This window comes from Phyllostomus discolor, chromosome 12 (assembly GCF_004126475.2).
Source record: "Phyllostomus discolor isolate MPI-MPIP mPhyDis1 chromosome 12, mPhyDis1.pri.v3, whole genome shotgun sequence".
NCBI classification, from domain to species: Eukaryota; Metazoa; Chordata; class Mammalia; order Chiroptera; family Phyllostomidae; genus Phyllostomus; species Phyllostomus discolor.
The window spans coordinates 29,749,365-29,774,174 of NC_040914.2; the positions used below are offsets into that span (position 1 = coordinate 29,749,365).

The 24,810-nt window shown below is 41.3% G+C and overlaps 3 protein-coding genes and 1 pseudogene across 9 annotated transcripts in view; 2 read left to right on the forward strand and 2 right to left on the reverse strand.

Annotated features, from left to right (window-relative positions):
- LOC114511481 (zinc finger protein 345-like) overlaps positions 1–24,810 on the forward strand; it is a 447,937-nt gene that overhangs the window by 391,136 nt on the left and 31,991 nt on the right. The window contains exon 1 of one of the 5 annotated variants that reach the window (XM_036013401.1): positions 2,959–3,073. The exons of the other annotated variants lie outside the window; for them this stretch is intronic. The gene's annotated coding sequence lies outside the window, so the exon portion shown is untranslated. Of the gene's footprint in view, positions 1–2,958; positions 3,074–24,810 lie in introns of those variants that run through there. 5 annotated transcript variants of the gene reach the window in all.
- The window catches only part of LOC114511072 (zinc finger protein 530-like), a 568,693-nt gene that overhangs the window by 93,548 nt on the left and 450,335 nt on the right, over positions 1–24,810 (reverse strand). The gene's annotated exons all lie outside the window — the stretch shown is intronic.
- Positions 1,488–12,448, forward strand: LOC114511604 (zinc finger protein 256-like). Its single transcript, XM_028530351.2, has 3 exons — positions 1,488–2,094; positions 2,947–3,073; positions 6,403–12,448. Exons 1-3 carry the CDS (start codon positions 2,062–2,064, stop codon positions 8,628–8,630), a joined length of 2,388 nt encoding a protein of 795 aa, XP_028386152.1. The 5' UTR covers positions 1,488–2,061; the 3' UTR covers positions 8,631–12,448.
- On the reverse strand, positions 18,991–20,860 carry LOC118497798 (annotated as a pseudogene).

Genomic DNA, 24,810 nt, shown 5'->3' on the forward strand with positions numbered 1-24,810 from the left:
CTGTAGGAAAGAGAGATGCTTCTATGGGAACTGGAGGTAGAATGTGTCATCATAAGAAATTCCAGTGCTATAGAGAATTTGTTTTTTATCTTCACCCAAGAACATTTTTTAATTGCTTCTTAGAGAGAGAGAGAGAAAGGAAGAGGAGAGAGAGAGAGAGAGAGAGAGAGAGAGAGAGAGAGAGAGAGGAGATATAGACATTGATGTGATCAGGAAATTAAAGCCACAACCTGGGTATTCCCTGACCTGGAATCAAACCCATGACCTTTGGTCTACTGGAAGATGCTCCAACCAGCTGAGCCACAGCCACTATGGCAAGAATTTTTATAAAAGTTTATTTGAGTGAATATTATGAAATATGCCTGGGAGATAGATCTCAACTGATTCCTAGAATAACAGTTTTTCAGTTTCTTTATGCTGTTGAAATTAAGGAGGGAATGTAAGGACAATAACATGGAGTTTGAGGACAGCAAAGTGGGAGTTAGACTACAGGGAAGTTAACAAAATTGTGTGCTCCCTTGAGAATTTATGCTTCCTTCAGCATTATTACTTCTGGTGTTTCATAGATGTCTTAATCTAGATGGACAAGAACAATTAACTGGGCTGCCCTATAACCTTTCACTGAAATTTCAGGCCTAGGGTGTGACTACCCAGTATGCCGTGCCCAGTTAGGAATTTATGATCAGAACACCCAGAAAGGCTCCTTACCATAAACTCTCTTTTTTCCAGCACTTACTGCTGTATGTTCACCTAATTCAGAATATCCCTCTTCTTTCCTCCCAGCCATGGCTCTGTATGGAGTCATTTCCATTGCTTTTAGCCAATCATAAAAAAACAACAAAAGACATATTAATCTCAGACTACATGCATTTGAAGAGCCATAACAAATACGATGTGTCCAGGTGCTACAGATGGACACGGGGTCCAGGTTATTGGTGGTTGCAAACAAAGAATTGAATGGACTACACAAACAGAATCAAGTGAAGCAAGTGAGATTTATTAAGAAAAAGTACGCTTCCCAAGATACCTGAGTGGGCCACCTCTGACCAGAGAATGGCCCCTTTCCACCAAAAGGGTGTAGGCTTATAATGCATGTGCGAGTGGTTGTATAACTTCTTTGTTACTTTGCATGTGTTTTCCAATAATTCTCCTTGACTGCCCACTCCAGGGCATCAAACTACAGTGCTAATGTATTATAATGATATTAGGGAAAAAGCGTGAAACTTGGGGCACTTGGTGTCCTTAGGCACGGGTGCTTTCTGCTGCGCATTTTTGAAAAGCCAGAAGTGTCAAAGGCTATCAGAGCACAAGGTTCTTGATAAATCGGATGAGCAGCTCTGCGGGTGTCAGCAAGCCTAGTCCCAGACACTTCTTTCCTATTCGCTATCCTGCTTCATAGCTATGCCTGGACTATTTATATGTGTGAATGACGCTATAGAAGGATATAGGGAATGACTCTATACATAGATATGCCCATTTAGATCAGCAGATTTGAGAGCATCTCAAATACTTTTTAAAATTATATTTTATTGATTATGCTGTTAGAGTTGTTCCAATTTTTATCTTCTGCAAGCAGGTGAGCTTCACGAATCATTAAATTATGTCTTCGGCTTCAGTAAACAATAAGCAAAGCCTCTCCCTGTAGGTAAGAATACTTAACTTTTGCGTAATTCCTAGCATAGCAAACAGTTTAGTGGCCCAGGATAAAGAACTCCTTCCTTGAGGGAGGCCTCTAGATCCCTCTGGGAACTACATTACCCAGAAGACATGGCGCTGAGTCGATCTAACGAAAAAGTAGGACACAGTATTCCCCGAGATTTCAGTTATTGGGAGGGACTTCCGTTGTCTTTCTTCTGGCAGTATTTTTTTTACCTCAAGAGCTTCATCCGACAGGACTGTCAGACCTCAGGGGCCTTCCACACTCGCGAAAAGGAGTCGCCATCCCTTCACACGAGTGTGGAAGGCTCTGCGACGCTCCACCCCTTAAGGTAACGGGCACCTGAGACAAAACGGACAGAGGTCCTCGGCACCCTATCCGCCCAGCTCCGCCCACTGAGTTCGATGGCTGCGGCAGCGCTGCTGCGCCCGGCTGAGGTGAGTGCGCGTCCCGGAGTCCTCCCGTCTCACCTCACCCAGCTCTCCAGCCCGGGCGCGAGCGTCTGTCAGTTCCTGCAGCCGGGGCCTCGGAGTCCGGGACGTGAGGGATGCTGAGTGGAGACAGCAGGGTTGTGGCTACTGAGGGGACAGCAAATACAGTGCAGAGGAGACCGGGGTTATTCGTATCTGAAATTGACATGGCCTTCTGGGTGCCTAATAATGAAGTGAAGGTCAGAGGTCGGCTGGGAGGACTGCAGCTCTTCATAGGGCTTTCCCCGGCTGTGGGACCCGTCAGAGGATGGCGCTGTGCTGGATGGTGTTTGAGTTTCTCGAGCACTCTCTTTGGGTGCCGTGGGTCGCCCACTGGGTGAGTGGAGAGAGTTGCCTGTGAAGCAGGGCAGGGCCGTAGCAGAGCTGTGGGGGTGGGACTGTGGGGACCCAAGGTGTTAGAGGGTAGGGTGTGCACAGTGTTGTGCACACGTGTAGGTTGTGTGAGTTGATGGCTCCAAGGCCCTGGGGTGGGACCAGGTGAAGAAGCCCACTTTTGCTGAGTTTAGCAGGTACAGTCTGAGAGACTCTGGGGCAATTGCTCTGCAGGAGGGAGGAGGCCCTGCAGGTATGGCCCACAGCTTGAATGAGGTCTGTGTGTCCCCACTGCCTGTTGCTGAGGGCTGTGCACAGTCATTAGGGGACTGTAAGAGGTGAGCAGACATCCCTGTCACCAGGACCTAGTATCTCCTCTGATTGGGGGAGCCTTGGAGGAGGATGAACAGGCTGAAGATGTGAGGTGGTAGACTGAGATTCTCAGAAAGACAAAGCTTATGGTTTCCTTTGTCCCCATCTTGACAGGCCAGTGTGACCTTTGAGGACGTTGCTGTGCACTTCTCCTGGGAGGAATGGAGGCTGCTTGATGAGGCTCAGAGACACCTGTACCTCGATGTGATGCTGGAGAACTTTGCTCTTACATCCTCTCTGGGTAGGACTCTCACAGTCTTATCACTGATGTGGACTAGCCTCCTTTCTGCCTTACTCTTCTCTCCCCAGAGGGTGTTTTGTCCTTCTGACATGTGGATCACAGGCCCTGCATTCTTCTGCAGCCTGCTGTGTTTCTAGGGCTGGATGGTTGCACTGCCCTCTTCTCACAGGGAAGGATTGCAGTGAGCCTAATGCATTCCACCATGCTTGCCCTTCCCTAGTCTGATCACTGTGTCCAGATCCCTGGTACTTGTTTTGATCCCTTTCTTTAGCTGACATTTCCCAGGGCCTCCCTGTGCCACGAATCTCAGGCATTGTCATCATCACTATTTACCTGAATCATGGGCCTCTTTTCAGGACTCTTTTGCAGTTTTTAGAGTTTTCTATAGATATCTTTTCTTTCTGTTTTTGTTCCAGCATTGCTGATATGTAAAATGGTATATATTTGAGGCATAAAATGTGACCATTCGCTATATGTAAATATTGTGAATTAATTGTGAAATCAAGTTAATGAACACTTTCTCACCTGGTATAATCACTTTTTTTGTAATAGCACTTAAAATATACTTTCCTAGTAAATTATATGTGTAAAATATAGTATTAATTGGAGTTACAAGGTTTTACATTAGATCCTCAGAACTTATTTATCTTATAAGTGAAGTTTTATATTTTTTGACTGATAACTACCTATGTCCCCCTTTCCCTGACCCTCTCATTCTACTATTCTGCGTGTTCAACTTTTTTCCCAAAATTTTTTTTAAAATTTTATATGAGGGGGGCAGAGAGGGAGAGAAACATCGATGTGGAAAATAAACATCAATCTGTTGCCTCTCACAAGCATCCAGCTGGCATCCTGGCCCACAACCCAGGCATGTGCCCTGCCTGGGAATCAAACCCCAGACATACTGGTTTGTAGATTGGCACTCAGTCCACTGAGTCACACCAGCCAGGGAGAGTTCAACTTCTTTTTGTTTAGACTCCACTTCTAAATGATATACAGTATTTATCTTTCTGTGACTGGATTATTTAATTTAGCATAAGGTTGTCCAGGTTCATTCAACTGGTCACATACAGCAGGATTTCTTTTCTTTTTAAAATTTTTCTTATTTTGTTAAATTCTTTTTACTTATTTATTTAAATTTCAGGGGAGTTTCCTTTATTAAGGCTAAGTAGTATTCAAAAGGTGTGTGAGCACATGTACATGTGCATGTGTGTGAAGAAAAATTTTAATTTGGATGCAGTTCTACTCAGTTTTACATATCTTTTCCTCTGTTACTTTTGGTGTCATATCCAAAAAAATCTTTGACCAGGACACTATCAAGTTGCACCTGAATAACTCTTGTTAGTATTTCTGGTCAGGCAGGCTGAGCTATGATGGAATTTCTGAGCTGTTTTTAACCTAGAGAAGTGTTTATTTCTCCTACATTTTGGAAGGACAGCTTCCCAGAAGTATTCTTATTTGGCATTATTCTTCACTATTTTAAATGTATCACCCATCTCTCCAGGTGTGCAGTTTCTGCTGATAAATCCAGTTGTACCTCATTGAGGCTCTCTGTATGCAATGAGTTTCCTTTTTTTTTTTCAGCTTTCAAAATTCTGTTTTTGATTTTTGAAAGGTTCATTATAAAGTGTCTCAGTGAAGTCTCAGTGAAGATCTTTTTGTTTTGAACTTGTTTGTGGACATGTGAGCATCATGAACTTGGATGTCAACATCTCTCCTGATTTGGAAAGTTGTCAGCCATTATTTATTTATTTATTTATTTACTTTGTGGGTTTGTTTTTTTTTTTTAGAGAGAAAGGGGGAAGGGGAAGAGAAGAGAGGGAGAGAAATGGTGATGTGAGAGAAAACCATTTATTTGTTGCATCTCTTATATGCCCCAAAGAATAACAAAACCAGCAACCTGAGCATGTGCCCTCACATGGAATCAAACCTGTGAACTTCACTTTGCAGGATGACACCCAACCAACGGAGACACAATGGTCAGGGCTCAGCCATTATTTTCTTAAATAAGCTTCCTGGCCCTTTCTCCCTCACTTCTCCTTCTGGCACTCCCCTATTGCCAATATTATTTCCCTTGATGACATCCCATAAATTATGTAGTCTTTTCCAGTCTCCCCCCCCCCCCCACGCCCCATGACTGGATGATTTGCAGTGACCTGATGCTTGGTCACATCACAGATTGTTCTCCTGCTTCAATAACTTGCAATTGACATCCTCCATTGTATTTTTCATTTCATTCTTTGTATTTTTTGGCTCCTGAATTTTTTTTGAACTCCTTTAAAAATATTTTTTTGTCTCTGAACTTGATGTGTTCATGTATTGTTTTCTTGATTTTCCTGAATTGTCTCTCTGTGTTCTCTTGGACCTCAGTGAGCTTCTGTAAAACAGTTATTTTGGTTTCTTTATCCAGAACTTTGTTGGCTTCACTTTGTGGAAACTTATGGTGCTGTTTTAGTGATACCATGGTTCCATGATTCTTTGTGCTGCTTATAGCCTTTTCTTGATGTCTTTCATTTCACAGATCAGTCACCCCTCCTGTCTTTAACTGCTTTTTTCTCGGTGTAGAAAGGTCTCCCCATTGGGTTGGTTGCAATGTCATTGGACTGCCTAGGTGTGGCAGTTTTGGCTCTGGGGAGGAACCAGCTATGTTACCACCGAGCAGCTGGGTGAGCTGAGGTCAGGAATGGCAAATATAGTAGAGAATCTCAATGCCAAGGCAGCAAGATGAACTCTCAGCTATCTAGTCATGATGAAGCTGTATATGGTGTCAACCAGGACTGTGTTCTGATCATACTAGAAACATTTTCCATTTAACAAGTGTTTTTGTCATGCCCACTTTGCTGACTAGCCCATTTTAGTACTTTGTCATCTGTATTCTCACTTTTAGCCCATAAAGAATCTCCACCTCTCTGGACTTCATATCTCACACATTCCTCTCATCCCTCCTTTTATTGGTCTATGACATCAGTCCACAATGTGCATCCTTACATTGGCCTTGAATGACAGCTACTCTACTGCAGTTGGTTTTTCCTGGGTTTGGACAAGTGCTTCTACATAGTCTCACATCACCAGCCATAAAGGTTTTACAGGAAATTTGGCAGATAAATAAATTTTAGAACATGCTTCTCTTCTTTGTGTTTTACATTACACTTGTGTCTTCTCTCTGGTGTAGTAATGATATCAGGAGCCATTTCATCAACAAGATTTTAACTCCCCTGATTGAAAACCATTGCATAGACTCATTCCTAAATGTGACAAATGCGCATCTGGATGACATTGCGCCATTCTTGTAGTCAACATGTACTTCACCATCATTTATTTATGTTCAGGTTGCTGCTCTGGACCAGAAGATGTAGAAGCCCTCTTTGAACAGAGTAGTTCTGTGGGAGTGTCACAGGCCAGCACCTCCAGAGCAGCTCTCTCTTCCCTGAAGACTCACTTCTGTCAGATTTGTGGTCCAGTCTTAAGAGACATATTCCAGTTGGCTGAGCACCAAGGAACACCACACAGCCAAAAAGTGTTCAGGTGTGGGGTGTGTATGAAACAATTTAATTTTAGTGCAAACCTCCAAACGCACCAGAAACAGCACCTGGGAGAGAAACCCTTGAGAAGCAGTGTGGACAGGACCTTATTTGTGAAGAGCTATCAATTCCATATGTCAGAGAAGCCCTTTACCTGTGGTGAAGTTGGGAAGGACTTCCTGTCCACCTCAGAACATCTACAGCAGCAAACTACTCAGGCCAGGGAGGAGCCCGACAAAATTACCCAGAGTGGGGCAACGTTACAAAAGAGAAAAACTCGTTCCACCCCGGGAGAATATAGAAAAGCCTTCAGCCACATAAATTCACATGCTCCAAGACAGGATGTTCACACTGGAAGACAGTGTTTTTTGTGCCATGAATGTGGGAAAGCATTCAGGTATCAGTTCTCATTAGTTGTTCACCAGAGGGTTCACACTGGTGAAAGACATCATGTGTGTAGCAAATATGGCAAGTCTTCTAGGCAAAACTCAACCCTCAGTCAGCATCAAAGAATTCATCGTGGGGCAAGGCAGTACACATGCTGCAAATGTGGGAAGTCCTTTAACCAAAAATTTGTCCACCTATATTCCAGGAGGAGTCATAATGGAAAAACGTATGACTTGTGCCATGAATGTGTACAATCTTGTAGTCGTAGATCCGTCCTTATTAAACAGACTACTCACTCTGGAGAACAGCATTATGAGTGCATGCAATGTGGGAAAGTCTTTAGACGAAAATTTTGCCTTATTGTGCATATGAGAATTCACTGTGGAGAAAAGCCTTATCAGTGTAGTGAATGTGGGAAATGTTTTACCAATAGTTCTGTCTTTCATTATCATAAGAAAGTTCACACTGGAGCAAGGCCTTATCAGTGCAGTGACTGTGGGAAATCCTATTTCCGAAGGCATCACCTTCTTACACACCAGAGAGTTCACACTGGAGAAAGGCCTTATCAGTGTAATGAATGTGGGAAATGTTTTACCACTAGCTCTGGCTTTTATTGTCATAAGAAAGTTCACACTGGAGAAAGACCTTATCAATGCCATGAATGCGGGAAATCTTTTGCATTTGCTTTCATTCTCAGTAATCATCAGAGAGTACATACAGGAGAGAGACCTTATCAGTGCAGTGAATGTGGAAAATCCTTTATTCAAAGACATCACCTTCTTTTGCACCAGAGAGTTCACACAGGAGAAAAGCCTTATCAGTGTAGTGAATGTGGGAAATGTTTTACTACTAGCTCTGTGTTTCATTATCATAAGAGAGTTCACACTGGAGAAAGGCCTTATCAGTGCAGTGAGTGTGGAAGATCTTTTGCATTTGGTTCCAATCTTAGGGCTCATCAGAGAGTACACACAGGAGAAAGACCTTATGAGTGCAGTGACTGTGGGAAATCCTTTTTCCGAAGGCATCACCTTCTTACACACCAGAGAGTTCACACAGGAGAAAGGCCTTATCAGTGCAATGAATGTGGGAAATCTTTTGTATCTGGTTTTAGCCTCAGAAATCATGAGAGAGTTCACACAGGAGAAAAGCCTTATGAGTGCAGTGTATGTGGGGTATCTTTTACAACTAAGAGGAAACTTCGTTATCATCAGGAAGTTCATAGTGGAGAAGGGCCTCATGAGTGCCGTGAATGTGGAAAATCCTTTACCTCTCGGTACGCCCTCCGTGATCATCAGAGAAATCATACAAGCAAAAGGCCTTATGAATGTACTAAGTGTGGAAAGTCCTTTACATCAAATTCTAACCTCATTGCACACTGGAGAGTTCACACTGGAGAAAAGCCTTGTCAATGTACCGAATGTGGGAAAGCTTTTTCCTCTGGCTCTGGCCTCCGTTATCATCAAAGTGTCCACACTGGGTTAAGTCCTTATGAGTGTAGTGAATGTGGGAAATCTTTTCCCAGGAGCTCAGCACTCATTCGACATCAAAGAACTCATACAGGTGAAAGGCCTTATGTGTGCAGTGATTGTGGGAAATCTTTCATCCAGAGAAATCACCTTCTTGTACACCAGCGAGTTCACACAAGATAAAGGCCTTATGATTGCAACAGAATGGTCAAAATCCTTTATGGATACTTCCCAGTTCAGTTAACACTGGGCAGTTCCCACTGGATTAAGGTATGTGAGTACAAAAATGTAGGAAATCCTTTAGCTATAAATCTCATTTTTCTTAACACCATAGACTATATATTTGAAAGTTGTTTTGTGGGTGTGGTAATGGTAGGAAATGTTTTAACTTTTTTTCTGGCGTTTGTTATTATCTGAGAATTCGCACAAGATGAGGCCCTCCTATAGCAAAGATCAAAATCTTTACTCATTCTTGACAGTCTTTTCACCACCATATAGTTCACCCAGGAGAAAGGCCTTATAACTACTTGAATGTAAGAAATCCTTAAAGGGTTTACCTTGTTATACCACAGAATTTACACTGGAGAAAGAACTTACATGTGCAAGGGAAGATGCACTTTTGTTGTTCAGTATGGTGACACTGGAAGAAACCACGAGAAGTCATCCATCTGAATTCGTTCTCGTATATCCAGTTGTCCACATGTGGGAGCAGGTTGACGAGTAGTTTCTTATATTTATTTGCTACCTGTATATGTGATAATATGTCTGCTCATTTTTTGCCTTTTATGAGCTGTCATTTTGCTTTAACATTAGGACAATGAAGAAACATATGTATTGGAATGTTACTCATTTTTTAATATAAGTGAATTCTTTGCTTAATAGATTGTTTTCAATATTAGAAAAATGTTAATTTTCCTCTTTAAAATATTTTATTTATTTATTTATTTTTAGAGACTGGGGAAAGGAGGGAGAAAGAGAAACTTCAATGTAGGAAAGAAACATTGATTGGTTACCTCTCACGCTCCTAACCTTGAACCAGGCCTGCAACCCAGGCATGTGTCTTGACTGGGATCAAACATACAGCCTTTAGGTTTACAGGATGACACCAAACCCACTGAGCCACCTCAATCAGCACTATTTTTTTATTCAACTTTTCTGTAATACATGTGTTGTTCAGTAATGTATGGTTTAATGTCCACATACTTATGAACTTTCTAGCTTTTATCCTCCTACTGGTTTGTAGTTTCAAACCCTTGTGTTCAGATAAAATTCTTAATTTAATTTCAGTCTTCTTCAACTTAAGTGTTTTTTTTTTAATTTATAAGTATTTTAACAAAACCTAGGATTTCTCCTAGAGAATGTTTGCTGACCACTTGAGAATGTACATTCTTCTATAGATCGACAAAAGTGACCTATATATATTTACCAGGTCCATTTTCTATAAAGTGTTCAAATAAAAAAAAACCTCTTGTTGAAATCAAATATCTTTTTAGTGGTTTTCTGTCTGGATTTTCTACTCAGACTTGAAAGATGAGTATTGGACTGTACTATTATTAATCCATTGGCTTTGTTTTTTAAAAAATTTTACTTATTTTTTTTTAGAGAGGGGAAGGGAGGGAGAAAGGAGGGAAACATTGATGTGTAGTGAAACATTGGTAACATTGATCAGTTGCCTCTTATATGTGCACCAACCGGGGACCGAACCCATTATCTAGACATGTGTCCTGATCGTGAATTGAACTCATGACTTTTCAGTTTGCAGGATGATCCCCAGCCTACTGAACTACATCAGTCAGGGCTTGTTAGTTGTCATTTTTTTTAATCCTCACCAAAGGAAATGTTCCTTGACCCTAGAGAAAGATGAGGGACAGGGAGAGAGACAGAAAAACATCGACTTGAAGGAGAAACATTGATTGTTTACATCCTATTTACACCCCAACTGGGGGTCAAAGCAACAACCTAGGTATGTGCCCAGACCGGGAATTGAAGTGTCAACCTTTTGTTGTACTGGATGATGCTCCCATGAACTGAGCCATCAGGCCAGGGCTGTCTTTTCTATAGCCCAGTCTGTTAATATTTGCTAAATATAATTAGCTGCTTCTATGTTTGGTACATATACATTAAAATTGTGATATCTTCTTGATGAATCACTTTCTTATTTTTTTATTTATTCAGCGAAAGAGAGTAACGTCAGTCTGTTATTTCACCTATTATTCATTTATTGATTGATTCTTGTATATGCCCTGACTAAGGATTCAACTCGCAACCTTGCTGTATTGGACTATGTTCTAAGCAACTGAGCCACTGGCCAGGACCTGAATGAATTTATCTTTTTTTTTTGTCTTTTTAGAGATTTCAGTTAGTTATTTTTAGAGAGAGGAGAAGGGAGGGAGAAGGAGACAGAGAAAAACAGCAGTGGGTGAGAAATACATCAATAGGTTGCCTCTCACATGCCCCCCAACTGGGAACCTGGCCTGCAACCCAGACATGTGCCCTGACTGGGAATCGAACTGTCAACTTTTCAGTTTGCACACCAGCAATCATTCCACAGAACCACACCAGCCAGGCCATTTTCATCATTTTTTAAAAAATAAAAATAAGAGGGGCAGGGAGGGCGTAAGAGGGAGAGAAACATCAATGCATGAGAGACACATTGATCAGTTGCCTTTTGTACACCCCCACTCAGGGAACTGGCTTCTGACAATCACCACAATAACAGGCAAAAAGCATCCACTCTTTCAGTCTCAGTCTTCTTGTGTAAGATGTGGGTAAAGATTTGCCCTTCTCTGGGCTTTATTGTCCATTTTGGGAGCAGTGGCTATACCACTAGCCATCATATGTGGCTACCATACCCACCGAAAAGTACTTTCACCATTAACCTCCCATCTCAGTGACAGAGCTTCCATCCTTCCAGCAGCTAACACTATAAATCCTGGAGTCATCCCTGACCCCTACCTTTCTCTCCCTCACTATTACAATCAGAAAATTTGTGTTGCCTAGGCTACTATGGCTCAGTAAGTTGAGTGCTGGCCTGCAAACCCAAAGGTCACCAGTTCCAGTGCCAGTCAGGGCACATGCCTGGGTTGCAGGAACCTCCAAAATGGAGGTTCCCACTAGGGGGCATCTGAGAAGCAGCCCATCGACATTACTTTCCCTCTGTCTCCATTCTCCTGACTAAAAAATAAAAATAAAAACTTTTTTTCTTTAATTTCTTTATTGATTTTAGAGAGTGAGAGGAAGGAGGAGAGAGAGAGAAACATCAATTTGTTGTTCCATTTATTGGTGTATTCATTGGTTGACTTCTGTATGTGCCTGACGGGATCAAACCTGCAACCTTGGCGTATGGGGACAAAGTTGTAACCAACTTAGCTACTCAGCCAGGGTAAAAAAAATAAAATCTTTAAGAAAAAATTTGCATTACTCTACTTTACAAACTGATTTAAAATCCATTTATTTTTCCTGTTTCCACCACAATGAGCCATACCATCAACATGTACCTCAGTGTCTTATGGATGGAACAGTTGTGGGAAAAACTCAGTTCTTGCTGACACAGTAAGGAATTAGCAAGTCAGTTAGTATGCAGTCAGGGTTTATTAGTATGTTCTCTGGAATTGAACCAGCCTTGCCAAGGTGGAGGGGAAGGGCATAGGCAAAAAGCAAGGCAGGGCAAGGGTGGCAAGGCATCAGGTCCTTTGTCCTGAGGACTTACATAGTTATCGGGATGAGGTGAGGGAGTTACGCATTGATTGGTAGATAAATGATGCCAGCTTCCCCCTGGGGGTGGGGGTCATCACCATCTAAATGTAGGTATGTGCAGGGGGTCGGGGGGGTCCTCTTAGCCCAACTCTTATCTTGCTCCAGACCACATTTGTTCATGTTGTTGTAAAACAGATATGTGACAGACAGTTAAAGTTGAAGCAGTTATACAAAGTTGTTTATGGTCTCTTTCTGTACGCACTAGGGACCTCCCTGTAAAACATAGTGACCAGAGGCAGGCAATTAACCAAAGTTGTAAGTTGTTTTTTTTTTTTTAAGATTTTTATTTATTTATTTTTAGAGAGAGAGGGAGGAAAAGAAACAGCAATGTGTGGTTGCCTCTCATGCACCCCCCAAACGGAGACGCAGCCTGCAGCCCAGGCATGTGCCCTGACTGGGAATCAAACCAGCAATCCCTTGGTTTGCAGGCTGGGGCTTAATCCATTGAGCCACACCAGTCAGGGCCAAAGTTGTAAGTTGTTTTAAGGCTTCTTCTTTGGGCACTGGGGACCCTCTCTGGCTCTCCCCCTCCTGCATTTTCTAACTTCTACCTAACAGAACCAACCAGTGCATGTGTACTGAGCCCTGGGTGTAGGACTCGTACCAGGCCAATCACTGGGGGCAGGACTCTTGTCCACTGCAGCTGCAGAGATAAGACCACTGTCCCAGTGGGTTTGATTGGAAGACCTTCAAGTTAATAAAGATTATTCAAGAACCATATGATCTCATGAAGTTTGCTTTTCTTGATTTTGAATCTTTGGACACCTCATCCCTTATAATTTTTTTTTTTCATTTTCCCTTGTTGGGAAGAAAATGTTTATTTTATGCCTGTTTCACAATTGTCTTTGGAAGCATGTAACTTTTGATTTCACATGTTTATAGCTGGAAGGGAATTTTGCTCAGGATGAATTAGACCTTGAATCTCACTCCTACCTGACAGAGATGATATTTAGGTGTTTTGATTGCTTTACATCACATTTAACTTACTGTATAGTCATACACTTTTTCTTTTATGTTTCCTGTCTTTGCCCATGGAAGAATTTAAGTTGCTTGTGCTCAGGGGTCTTTGTTATGTTTCCCAGGTACCCACAATAATGTTTCATGCTGAGTATTTGCTCAGTGAACATTTATTAGAACCATGTATAAACATTACACCACAAGTTCTTCTGCATTTTTACTACTTGGGCTACTCTAAATGTGATCTTCAAATTCTTTCTCAAGACTGGTATTGGTTAATGTTTTAGGGAATTAGAACCTTTCTAAAACTTATCTCAAATGTTAACATTCTTCAACATCCTCTGTTATTTCCCTGAAACTACTTCTGCCACAGTTTTTTACATAACTATATAAACATGTTAATATGTTCCTGAAACTAGCATTTCAAAACAGTTTTCCTGATATAAACTCAATTCCACATTAAGAGTTGCACCTGCAATCAAAGGAAAATGATCATCACTTACCACCAGAGATGTGAGAGCATTGCTTAAGATGCCCCCTTTATTTCAGTGTTCAGATACTCCCTTTGCACATGTTCTGTAACTATATAAGTTGTACCCACTGACCTATACCAAAATAGCATTATTTTAGTCACTCTCCATTTGTAGATGTTCCTAAAACAAAACTGAGTACAGTAATCCCATAGTATCCATGGAATTTGCATCCTTGAATTAAACTAACCTGGATGAAAAATATTCTAAAAAATATTACATCATTGCTGAGGTGCACTACATAATTGGGCCCATGATGCCTATGATGGTTGCTCGGTTCAGTGTGTACTGAACATGAACAGACATTTTTTCCTAGTCATTATTTTTTAAAATACGGTATAAAATAATTCACATAAAATTTATATTATATCATGTTATAAGCAATATAGAGAGAATTCAAAGTATACAGAAAGATATATGTAAATCCTATGCTATTTTATATAAGTGATCTGAACATCCACAGACTTTGGTATGTGCAGGGTCTTAGAACCAATCCCTGGTGGATACTGAGGAACAACTGTATATCTCAGAATGTGGAAAATAAATATTATGTGGAGCCCTGGCTGGTGTGGCTCAGTGGGTTGAATGCCAGCCTGTGAACTGAAAGGTCACCAGTTTGATTCCCAGTCAGAGCATATGCTTAGGTTGTAGGCCAGGTCCCCCCAGTTTGGGACATACAAGAAGCAACCAATTGGTGTTTGTCTCACACATTGATGTTTCTCTCCCTTTCTCTTCCCCTTTCCCTCTCTCTAAAGAATAAAATCATTAAAAAATAAAAAGAAATATGTGGATAAAGGTGTTCCTCAATGAGTAGGACATAATCATTGACTATACAGGACACAGGTTTTCTATGAGAACTAGAGGTAGAACTTGTCAAAATAAGAAATGTCCAAAACTGTAGAGAATTTGTTTTACACAGTTCTTTTTAAAATCTTCACCCAAGGATATTTTGTTATTGTGTTTTAGATAGAGAGGAAGGGAGAGAAAGGAGAGAGATATCTGTGTGAGAGAGAAACATCTCTTGGCTGCTTTGTTGTATTTACCACAAATGGGGATCCAACCCACAACCTTTTTATGTGCCCTGACTGGGAATTGAATTGGTGTACTTTTTGTCTACCAGAAGATACTTCAACAAACTGAGCCACACCAGCCATGGTGAAAAGTTTTATAAAAGTTTATTTGAGCCACTATTATGACAGATGCCTGGTAGAAAGATCTCAACTGCTTGTGAGGATTAACAGTTTTGCAGTTTCTATTACGCTGTTGAAATTTAGGAGGGAATGTAAGGACAATAACATGGAGTTTGAGGACAGCAAAGTGGGAGTTGGATTGCAGGACAGTTAACAAAACTGTGAGCTCTCATGAGAGTTTATGATTACTTCCAGAGTTATTACTTTTGGTATTTCAAAGTTGTGTTAGCCAAGGTGAACAAGAACAATAGACAGGACTACCCTAAAACCTTTCACTAAAGTTTTAGGCCTGGGCCATGACTACCCACCATGTCATGCTCAGTTAGGAATTTATGATCAGAACACCCTGGGCGATTACTTTCCATAGAACGCCTTTTATCTCCGCCCCCCCCCCCCCCCCGCCACACACACACACACATATTGCTGTTTGTTCACTTAATTCAGAATATCCACCTCCTTTCTTCATAACCATGGCTCTGTATGGAGTCATTTCTACTTTCTTGACCAATCATAACACAACAGAAGACAAGTATTCACCTCAGACTACATGCATTTCAAGAGCAATAACAACATGGCCAGCTAACACTGGACTATTTTGTGTGTGAAGACTCTATAGAAGGATACACCCATTTAGATAAGTAGATTTGAGAGTGTCTCAAATATTAGGTCTTTAGTTGCAGTAAACAATGAGCAAAGCCCCTCTCTGGAAGTAGGAATACTTACTTTGCATGATTCTTGGCATAGTAAACATTTTAGTGGGCCAGGATGAAAAATGTCTTCCCTGAGGCCTCTAGATCCCTGCGAACTACATTACCCAGAAGACATGGAGCTGAGTTAAGCCACATTTTCTGAGATTTTTAGCATTTGGGAGGGACTTCTGGTGTCCTCCTGGAGGCATTTTTTTTTAATTTAACTTCTCGGGGTTCATCGGAGAGATTTGACAGAACCTAGGAGTCACAAAGCAGTCACAGTCTGTCACGCAGCTGCGAGGCTCCACAACGCCACACCCCTTAAGGTGACCAGCGCCTGGGACAAAACACACCCAAGTGCCAGGCTCTTTGCTGCTCCTGCTGCTCCTGCCCTCAGAGTCCGATGGCCATCGCACTGAGGGGCCTGGCTGAGGTGAGTGCGCTTACCCTGGGCCCTGCCCGCTACGCCCTATCCCTCACCCTCTACCCCACCCCATGGGGCCTTGCAGCCGGGGTTTCCTCTGTCCCCATCTTGACAGGCCAGTGTAACCTTTGAGGACATTGCTGTGCACTTCTCCTAGGAGGAATGGAGGCTCCTTGACTAGGCTCAGAGACGCCTGTACCTCGATGTGATGCTGGAGAACTGTGCTCTTACATTCTCACTAGGTAAGACTCTCACAGTCACACCTCTGACACGGACTAGCCTCCTTTCTGCCTCACCCTCCTTTCCCTAGAGGGTGTTCCGTCCTTCTCACATGTGGACCCACAGGCCCTGCTGCCTTCTCCAGCCTGCTGTGTTTCTAGGGCTGGGTGGTTGCCTTGCCCTCTTCTCTGGGCTGCAGCCCCAATACCTGCTGGACTGCCCTCTTCTCTTAGGGATGGATTGCAGTGAGCCTAATGCATTCCCCATGCTTCCCTCTCCCTAGTCGGTTCACTGTGTCCTGTTCCCCGGTACTTCTTTTGATCCCTTTCTTTAACTGACATTTCCTAGGGCCTCCCTGTGCCACGAATCTCAGGCATTGTCACATTCACCCTTTACCTGGACCATGGACCTCTTTTCAAGACCCTTTTGCACGGTTTTTAGACTTTTCTGTAGATGTCATTTTGGTTTTGTTCCAGCGTTGCTCATATGTAAAATGGTGTATTTGAAGTGTAAAATGTGATGATTTGATGTATGTAAATATTGTGAATTAATTGCCATATCAAGTTAATGAACACTTTTGTCACTGGATATAACTTTGTGGGGGGTTTTTGGTAATAGTGCTTAAGATATATTTCCTAGTAACTTTTAGGTGTAAAATACAGTATTATTAACTGGAGTCACATTACAGTTAGTAGGTTCTGAGGTTTTACATTAGATCCTCAGAACTTATTCATCGTACAAATGAAGTTGTATATCTTTTGACCAATAAGTACCCATTTTCCCCTCTCCCTGGTCCTGTCATTCACTGTTTCTGTGAGTTCAACTTCTTTTATTTTACACTTCACATCTAAGTGATATCATACAGCATTTATCTTTTTTTGAAAAGATTTTATTTATTTATTTTTAGAGATAGGGGAAGGGAGGGAGAAAGACAGGGAGAGAAACATCAATGTGTGGTTGCCTCTGGAGTGCCCCTCACTGAGGACCTGGCCCGCAACCCAGGCATGTGCCCTGACTGGGAATCAAACTGGCGACCCTTTGGTTCACAGGCCGGCGCTTAGTCCACTGAGCCACACCAGCCAGGGCCATTTATCTTTTTTTGACTGGCTTATTTCATTTAGCATAATGACACCCAGATTCATTCCAGTTGTCTCATATGCAGGATTTCCTTTTTCAAAAAGCATTTTTCTTACTCTATTATATTCACTATGTTTATTTATTTTTTTAATTTTGGGAGGATTTCTTTCTTTATTAAGGCTAAATAATTTTCAAAGGATGTGTGTGTGTGTGTTTGTGTAAAGAAACACTTTAGTTCAATGTAATTCCTCTTGGTTATTTTAGATTTTTTTCCTGTTACTTTTGGTGTCATATCCAAAAAAATCTTTGACTAGGATACTGTCAAATTCATCTTGAAGAATTCTTATTAGTATTTCTGGTAAGGCAGGCCAAGCAGTGTAGAACTTTTTTTGGCTGTTTTTAATCTAAAGAAGCCTTTATTCTCCTACCTTTCTGAAGGATAGCTTTACCAGAAAAAGCATTCTTAGCATTTTTTCTCTTCAGTTATTGATTTTCTTTCCCATTCTCTTGGTGTGCTCATTTTCTGCTGATAAATTCACTGATAACTAATTGTGGTTTCCTTCTATGCAATGACTTTCTTTTCTTTTTCTGCTTTCAACATTTTCTCTTTTTAAACTTTTTTAAAAAGATTTTATTTATTTATTTTTTAGAGAGAGGGGAAGGGAGGGAGAGAGGGAGAGAAATATCAATTTGTGGTTGCCTCTTGTGAGCCCCCTACTGAGGACCTGGCTGGCCAGCATGTGCCCTAGATTGGTAATCTAACCAGTGACCCTTTGGTTCACAGGCTGGCACTCAATCCACTGAGCCACACCAGCCAAGGCTCAAAATTCTCTTTGTGTTTAATTTTGAAAGGTTCGTTATGAAGTGTCTTAGTAAAGATCTCTTTGTTTTAAATGTGTATGTGGACCGGTGAGCATCATGTACCTGGATGTAAACACCATTCTACTGATTTGGGAAGTGTTCAGCCATTATTATTTCTTTTTATTCTTGTTCTTCCTTCTTTCTTTTTCTTCTTTCTTCTTTTTGTTCTTCTTCTTGTTCTTCCTTGTTCTTCCTTCTTCTTTCTCCTCACACTCTACCCCCTTGCCCCTCCTCCTCCTTCTTCATAATTCTTCTTCCTCTCTCCTCCTTCTCCTTTTTCTTCCAGGAACATAGAGAAAAAGAGAGGAAGAGGAACATCAGTGTGAGAGAGCAACATCCATTTGCTGTATCTCTACAATGCCCTGATAAAGAACAGAACCAGCATCCTGGGTATGTGCTCTCACATAGAATTGAACCAGTGAACTTTCACTTTATGGGATGATACCCAACCAACTGAGACATACCAGTCAGGGCTCAGCCATTATATCTTTCAATAAGCTTCCACCTGGCTGGTATGGCTCAGTGGACTGAGTGCTGGACTGCAAACCAAAGGGTTGTGGATTCGATTCCAAGTCAGGGCACATGCTTGGGTTGTGGGCCAGGTCCCCACCATGGGGCATGCAAGAGGCAACCACACATTGATGTTTCTCTCCCTCTCTTTCTCCTTCCCTTCCCCTCTCTCTAAAAATAAATAAATAAAATATTTATAAATAAATAAATAAGCAAGCTTCCTGACCCTTTCTCCCTCACTTCTCCTTCTGGCACTCCAATATTGCCAATATTATTTCCCTTGATGACATCCCATAAATTATGTAGTCTTTTTCCAGTCTTCCCCCCCGCCCCCCATGACTGGATGATTTGCAGTGACCTGATGCTTGGTCACATCACAGATTTATATCTCCTGCTTCAATAACTTGCAATTGACATTCTCCATTGTATTTTTCATTTCATTCTTTGTATTTTTTGGCTCCTGAATTTTTTTTGAACTCCTTTAAAAATATTTTTTTGTCTCTGAACTTGATGTGTTCATGTATTGTTTTATTGATTTTCCTGAATTGTCTCTCTGTGTTCTCTTGGACCTTGGTGAGCTTCTGTAAAACAGTTATTTTGATTTCTTTATCCAGAATTTTGTTGGCTTCACTTTGTGGAAACTTATGGTGCTGTTTTGGTGATACCATAATGGAATGATTCTTTGTGTTGCTTGTAGCCTTTTCTTGATGTCTTTCATTTCACAGATCAGTCACCTCTCCTGTCTTTAACTGTTTTTTTCTCAGTGTAGAAAGGTCTCCCCATTGGGTTGGTTGCAATGTCATTGGACTGCCTAGGTGTGGCAGTTTTTGCTTTGGGGGGGAACCAGCTATGTTACCACCAAGCAGCTATGTGAGCTGAGGTCAAGAATGGCAAATATAGTAGAGAATCTCAATGCCAAGGCAGCAAGATGAACTCTCAGCTATCTAGTCATGTTGAAGCTGTATATGGTGTGAACCAGGACTATGTTCTGATCATACCAGAAACATTTTCCATTTAACCAGGATTTTTTGGTTTTGGTTTTGCCATTGCCATCTTGCTGGCTAGTCCATTTTACTACTCTGTCATTTTCACTCTGATTTGCAGTCCACAGAGAATCTCCATCTCTCTGGACTTCGTATCTGACACATCTTTCTCATCTCTTCCCCCACTGCTCTGTGACATCAATTCACTACACCATGAGATTAGCATGCATCCTTACATTGACCTTGAATGGCAGCTACTCTGCTGCAGTTTGTTTTTCCTAAGACATGTGCTTTTATGCAGCCTCACATCACCAGCAGTAATGTTTTTATAGAAATATTGGCAGAGGGCTTTTTAAAAACTTTTATTAGTATTTATTTTATGCTGCGTTTACTCCTTGGCCATAAGCTTTTCTTTCTTCCATTTCTTCTGGAATATATTTTTGTTCTGTGCAACTTTCTCTTCTGGTTTAGGAATAGTCTGCTTGTTTTCAGTAGGAATCATCTCAATGTGGCAGGGAGAGCCCATGTGTGTGTTAATCCGTCCATGAGCTATATAGGTTCAACTCTGCATCTTGGGAGCTTTGTTCATCTGGATGTGCTCAATGAATGGATAATCTACATTTAAACTCTTAAGTTCGGCATTACTCTGTATTTTAAAGCACGTGCAGCAAAAATTCAGCACTCTTTTTGGACCACTGACCTTGTGCCCAGCCCTACTGTCTAGCCTGGGCACACCTACCAATTACACTATTGTAACAATGGAAGGGCACACATTGTGTCTGCAAAATGACATCCTTCAGGTACTCGGTGACTTTTCATATACACATACCCTTTATGGCCTGGGCTGCTTCATGGGTGTTCTTGAAGTAAATACAAAGATTTGAATCTCTTGATTTGCATGATTTTGTGGGGTTTTTTGGGTCAAGTGAATAGTGAACCATTTTCAGAGGTCACATCTGGTTGCTTTTGGGAGAGAGAAAAATAAGTTTTAGAACATGCTTATTTTCCTTTTGTTATGCCTTATTATTGGGTCTTTTCCCTCATGAGAATTTACCTTTTTTTTGTCTTAGAGGTGTAGTAATGCTCAGGAGCTACAATCCCAACTGGATTTTGACTCCCCTGATTGAAAACCATCCCATAGACTCATTCCTAAATGCAACAAACACATTTGTGATGGCATGGCATTCCTATAGTCAACGTGTACTTTACCAGCATTTATTTGCATTCATGTGGCTGCTGTGGACCAGAGGATGTAGAAGCCCCTTTTAAACAAACTGTTTCTGTGGGAGTGTCACAGGTCAACACCTCCAGGGCTGCTCTCTCTTTCCTAAAGACTCACTTCTGTCAGACTTGTGGTCCAGTCTTGAGAGACATATTCCAGTTGGCTGAGCACCAAGGAACACCACACAGCCAAAAAGTGTTCAGGTGTGGGGTGTGTATGAAACAATTTAATTGTAGTGCAAACCTCCAAACACACCAGAAGCAGCATCTGGGAGAAAAACCCTTGAGAAGCAGTGTGGATACCATCTTGTTTGTGAAGAGCTATGAATTTCATATTTCAGAGAGGCCCTTTACCTGTGGTGAAGTTGGGAAGGACTTCCTGTCTACCTCAGAACATCTACAGCAGCAGACTACTCAGGCCAGGGAGGAGCCCAGCAAAATCACCCAGAGTGGGGCAACATTACAAAAGAGAAAAACTCATTCCACCCTGGGAGAATATAGAAAAGCCTTCAGCCACATAAATTCACATGCTCCAAGACAGGGTGTTCACGCTGGAAGACAGTGCTTTATATGTGGTGAATGTAGGAGAGCATCAGGTATCAGTCCTCATTAGTTGTTCACCAGAGAGTTCATACTGGTGAAAGACGTTTTGTTTGTGGTGAATATGACAAGTCCTTTAGGGAAAACTCAACCCTCAGTCAGCATCAAAAAATTTATTGTGGGGCAAAGGAGTACATGTGCAGCAAATGTGGGAAGTCCTTTAACAAAAAATCTGTCCTTTATCCCTGGAGGAGTTATATTGGAAAAAAATGTGCCATGTGCCATGTATATGCTCAATCATTCATCTGTAGATCCATCCTATTCCACAATGGACATTTCATATGGGAGAATGGCGTTTATGAGTACAGACAATGTTGGAAATCCTTTAGACGAAAATTTTGGCTCATTTTACATATGAGAGTTCACACTGGAGAAAGGCCTTAACAGTGTAGTGAATGTGGGAAATGTTTTACTTCTGTCTCTGCTTTTCATTATCATAAGAAAGTTCACATTGGGGAAAGGCCTTATCAGTGTGGTGAGCATAGGAAATCTTTTACCTCTCATTACGCACACTATGATCATCAGAGAAATCATACAGGTAAAAGACCTTATGAATGTACTGAATGTGGGAAGTCTTTTACAACAAAGTTTAACCTCACTGCACACTGGAGAGTTCACACTGGAGAAAAACCTTACCAATGTACTGAATGTGGAAAATCTTTTTCATATGTCTCTGGCCTTTATTATCATCAAACTGTTTACACTGGGTTAAGTCCTTACGACTGTAGTGAATGTGGGAAATCTTTTCCCAGGAGCTCGGCACTCATTCGACATCAAAGAACTCACACAGCTGAAAGGCCTTATGTGTGCAGTGAGTGTGGGAAATGTTTTACCACTAGTTCTGTCTTTCATTTTCATGAGAGAGTTCATACAGGAGAAAGACCTAATCAGTGCAGTGAATGTGGAAAATCTTTTCTTCAAAGACATCAACTTCTTCTACACCAGAGAGTTCACACAGGAGAAAAACCTTACCAGTGTAGTGAATGTGGAAAATGTTTTTATCACTAGCTCGGTCTTTCATTATCATAAGAGAGTTCACACTGGAGAAAGGCTGTATCAGTGTACTGAATGTAGAAAATCCTTTATTCAAAGACATCACCTTCTTTTGCACCAGAGAGTTCACACTGGAGAAAGGCCTTATCAGTGCAGTGAATGTGAAAAGTCTTTTGCATGTGATTCCCACCTTAAGGCTCATTGGAGAGTACACACAGGAGAAAGACCTTATGAGTGCAATAACTGTGGGAAGTCCTTTTCCCGAATGCATCACCTTCTTACACACCAGAAAGTTCACACAGGAGAAAGGCCTTATCAGTGCAATGAATGTGGGAAATCTTTTGTATCTGGTTTTAGCCTCAGAAATCATGAGAGAGTTCACACAGGAGAAAAGCCTTATGAGTGCAGTGTATGTGGGGTATCTTTTACAACTAAGAGGAAACTTCGTTATCATCAGGAAGTTCATAGTGGAGAAGGGCCTCATGAGTGCCGTGAATGTGGAAAATCCTTTACCTCTCGGTACGCCCTCCGTGATCATCAGAGAAATCATACAAGCAAAAGGCCTTATGAATGTACTAAGTGTGGAAAGTCCTTTACATCAAATTCTAACCTCATTGCACACTGGAGAGTTCACACTGGAGAAAAGCCTTATCAATGTACCGAATGTGGGAAAGCTTTTTCCTCTGGCTCTGGCCTCCGTTATCATCAAAGTGTCCACACTGGGTTAAGTCCTTATGAGTGTAGTGAATGTGGGAAATCTTTTCCCAGGAGCTCAGCACTCATTCGACATCAAAGAACTCACAGATGAAAGGCCGTATGTGTACAGTGATTGTGGGAAATCTTTCATCCAGAGAAATCACCTTCTTGTACACCAGCGAGTTCACACAAGATAAAGGCCTTATGACTGCAACAGAATGGTCAAAATCCTTTATGGATACTTCCCAGTTCAGTTAACATGGGGCACTTCACACTGGATTAAGGTGTGTGAATGCAAAAATGTACAAAATCTTTTAGCCATAAATCTCATTTTTTTACTACCTTAGATTTCATATTTGAAAGTTGTTTTGTGAATGTGGTAATTGCAGGAAATGTTTTAACTGTTTCTCTGGTGTTTGTTATTATCTGAGAGTTCTCACAGGATGAGGCCTTTCTGTAACAAAGATCAAAAATCTTTTACTCATTCTTGACAGTCTTTTCACCACCATATAGTTCACTCAGGAGAAAGGCCTTATAAGTGCATGGAATGTAAGAAATCCTTAGAGTTTACTTTATTATACAGTGCAGAATTTATACTGTAGAAGATCTTACATGTGCAAGGGAATATGCACTTTTGTTGTTCAGTATGGTGACACTGGAAGAAACCACGAGAAGCCATCCACTTGAATTCATTCTCATATGTCCAATTTCCACAGGTGGGAGCAGGTCAATGAGTAGTTTTATATTTATTATCTATCTGTACATGTGATAATATGTCTGCTTGTATCTTTTTCCTATTTTATGAACTATCATTTTTCTTTTCTTAATAGGACAGCGATGCAACATATATGTATATTGGAATTTTTCTCATTCCTGAATACACAAGTGACATCTTTGCTTAATAGATTGTTTTCAATTCTAAAAAATGTTATTACCTTTTTTATATCTTTTTTAGATTTTATTTATTTTATTTTATTTTTAAGAGGGAAGGGAGGGAGAAAGAAAGAGAGAGAGAGAAACGTCAATGTGTGGTTGCTGGGGGTCATGGCTTACAACCCAGGCATGTACCCTGACTGGGAATGGAACCTGTGACACTTTAGTTCGCAGCCCGTGCTCAATCCACTGAGCTACACCAGCCAGGGCTTAATTATTACCTTTTAAAAAATATTTTTTAAAATATTTTATTTATTTTTAGACAGATGGGGAGGGAGCAAAAAGGAGAGGGACAGAAATATCAATGTGTGGTTGCTTCTCATGCACCCCCTACTGGGGACCTGGCCTGCAACCTAGGCATGTGCCCCAATTGGGAATCGAACCAGCAAACCTTTGGTTCACAGGCTGGTACTCAATCCACTGAGCCACACCAGGCAGGTGTTTTTTTTTTAAATATTTTATTTATTTATTTTTAGAGATTGAGGAAGGGAAGGAGACAGAGAGGGAGGAGAACTTCAGTGTAGGAGAGAAACATTGATTGCTTGCCTCTTGCATACCCGAAACCCAGGACCTAGCCTGAAACCCAGGCATGTGTCTTGATTGGCAATTGAATCTGTGACCTTTAGTTTGCAGGATAATGCTCAACGCACAGAGCCACACCAGTCAGGACTCTTTCCACTTTTTTAAAAAGATTTTATTTATTTATTTTTAGAGAGGGAAGGGA

What these genes read in the sequence shown, in the direction of transcription:
- LOC114511604 (XM_028530351.2), top strand. Translation starts at nt 2,062, where the DNA reads ATGGCTGCGGCAGCGCTGCTGCGCCCGGCTGAG. An exon ending in CGCTGCTGCGCCCGGCTGAG is followed by an intron (nt 2,095 to 2,946) that starts GTGAGTGCGCGT and finishes CCATCTTGACAG; the next exon opens with GCCAGTGTGACCTTTGAGGA. An exon ending in TGCTCTTACATCCTCTCTGG is followed by an intron (nt 3,074 to 6,402) that starts GTAGGACTCTCA and finishes ATTTATGTTCAG; the next exon opens with GTTGCTGCTCTGGACCAGAA.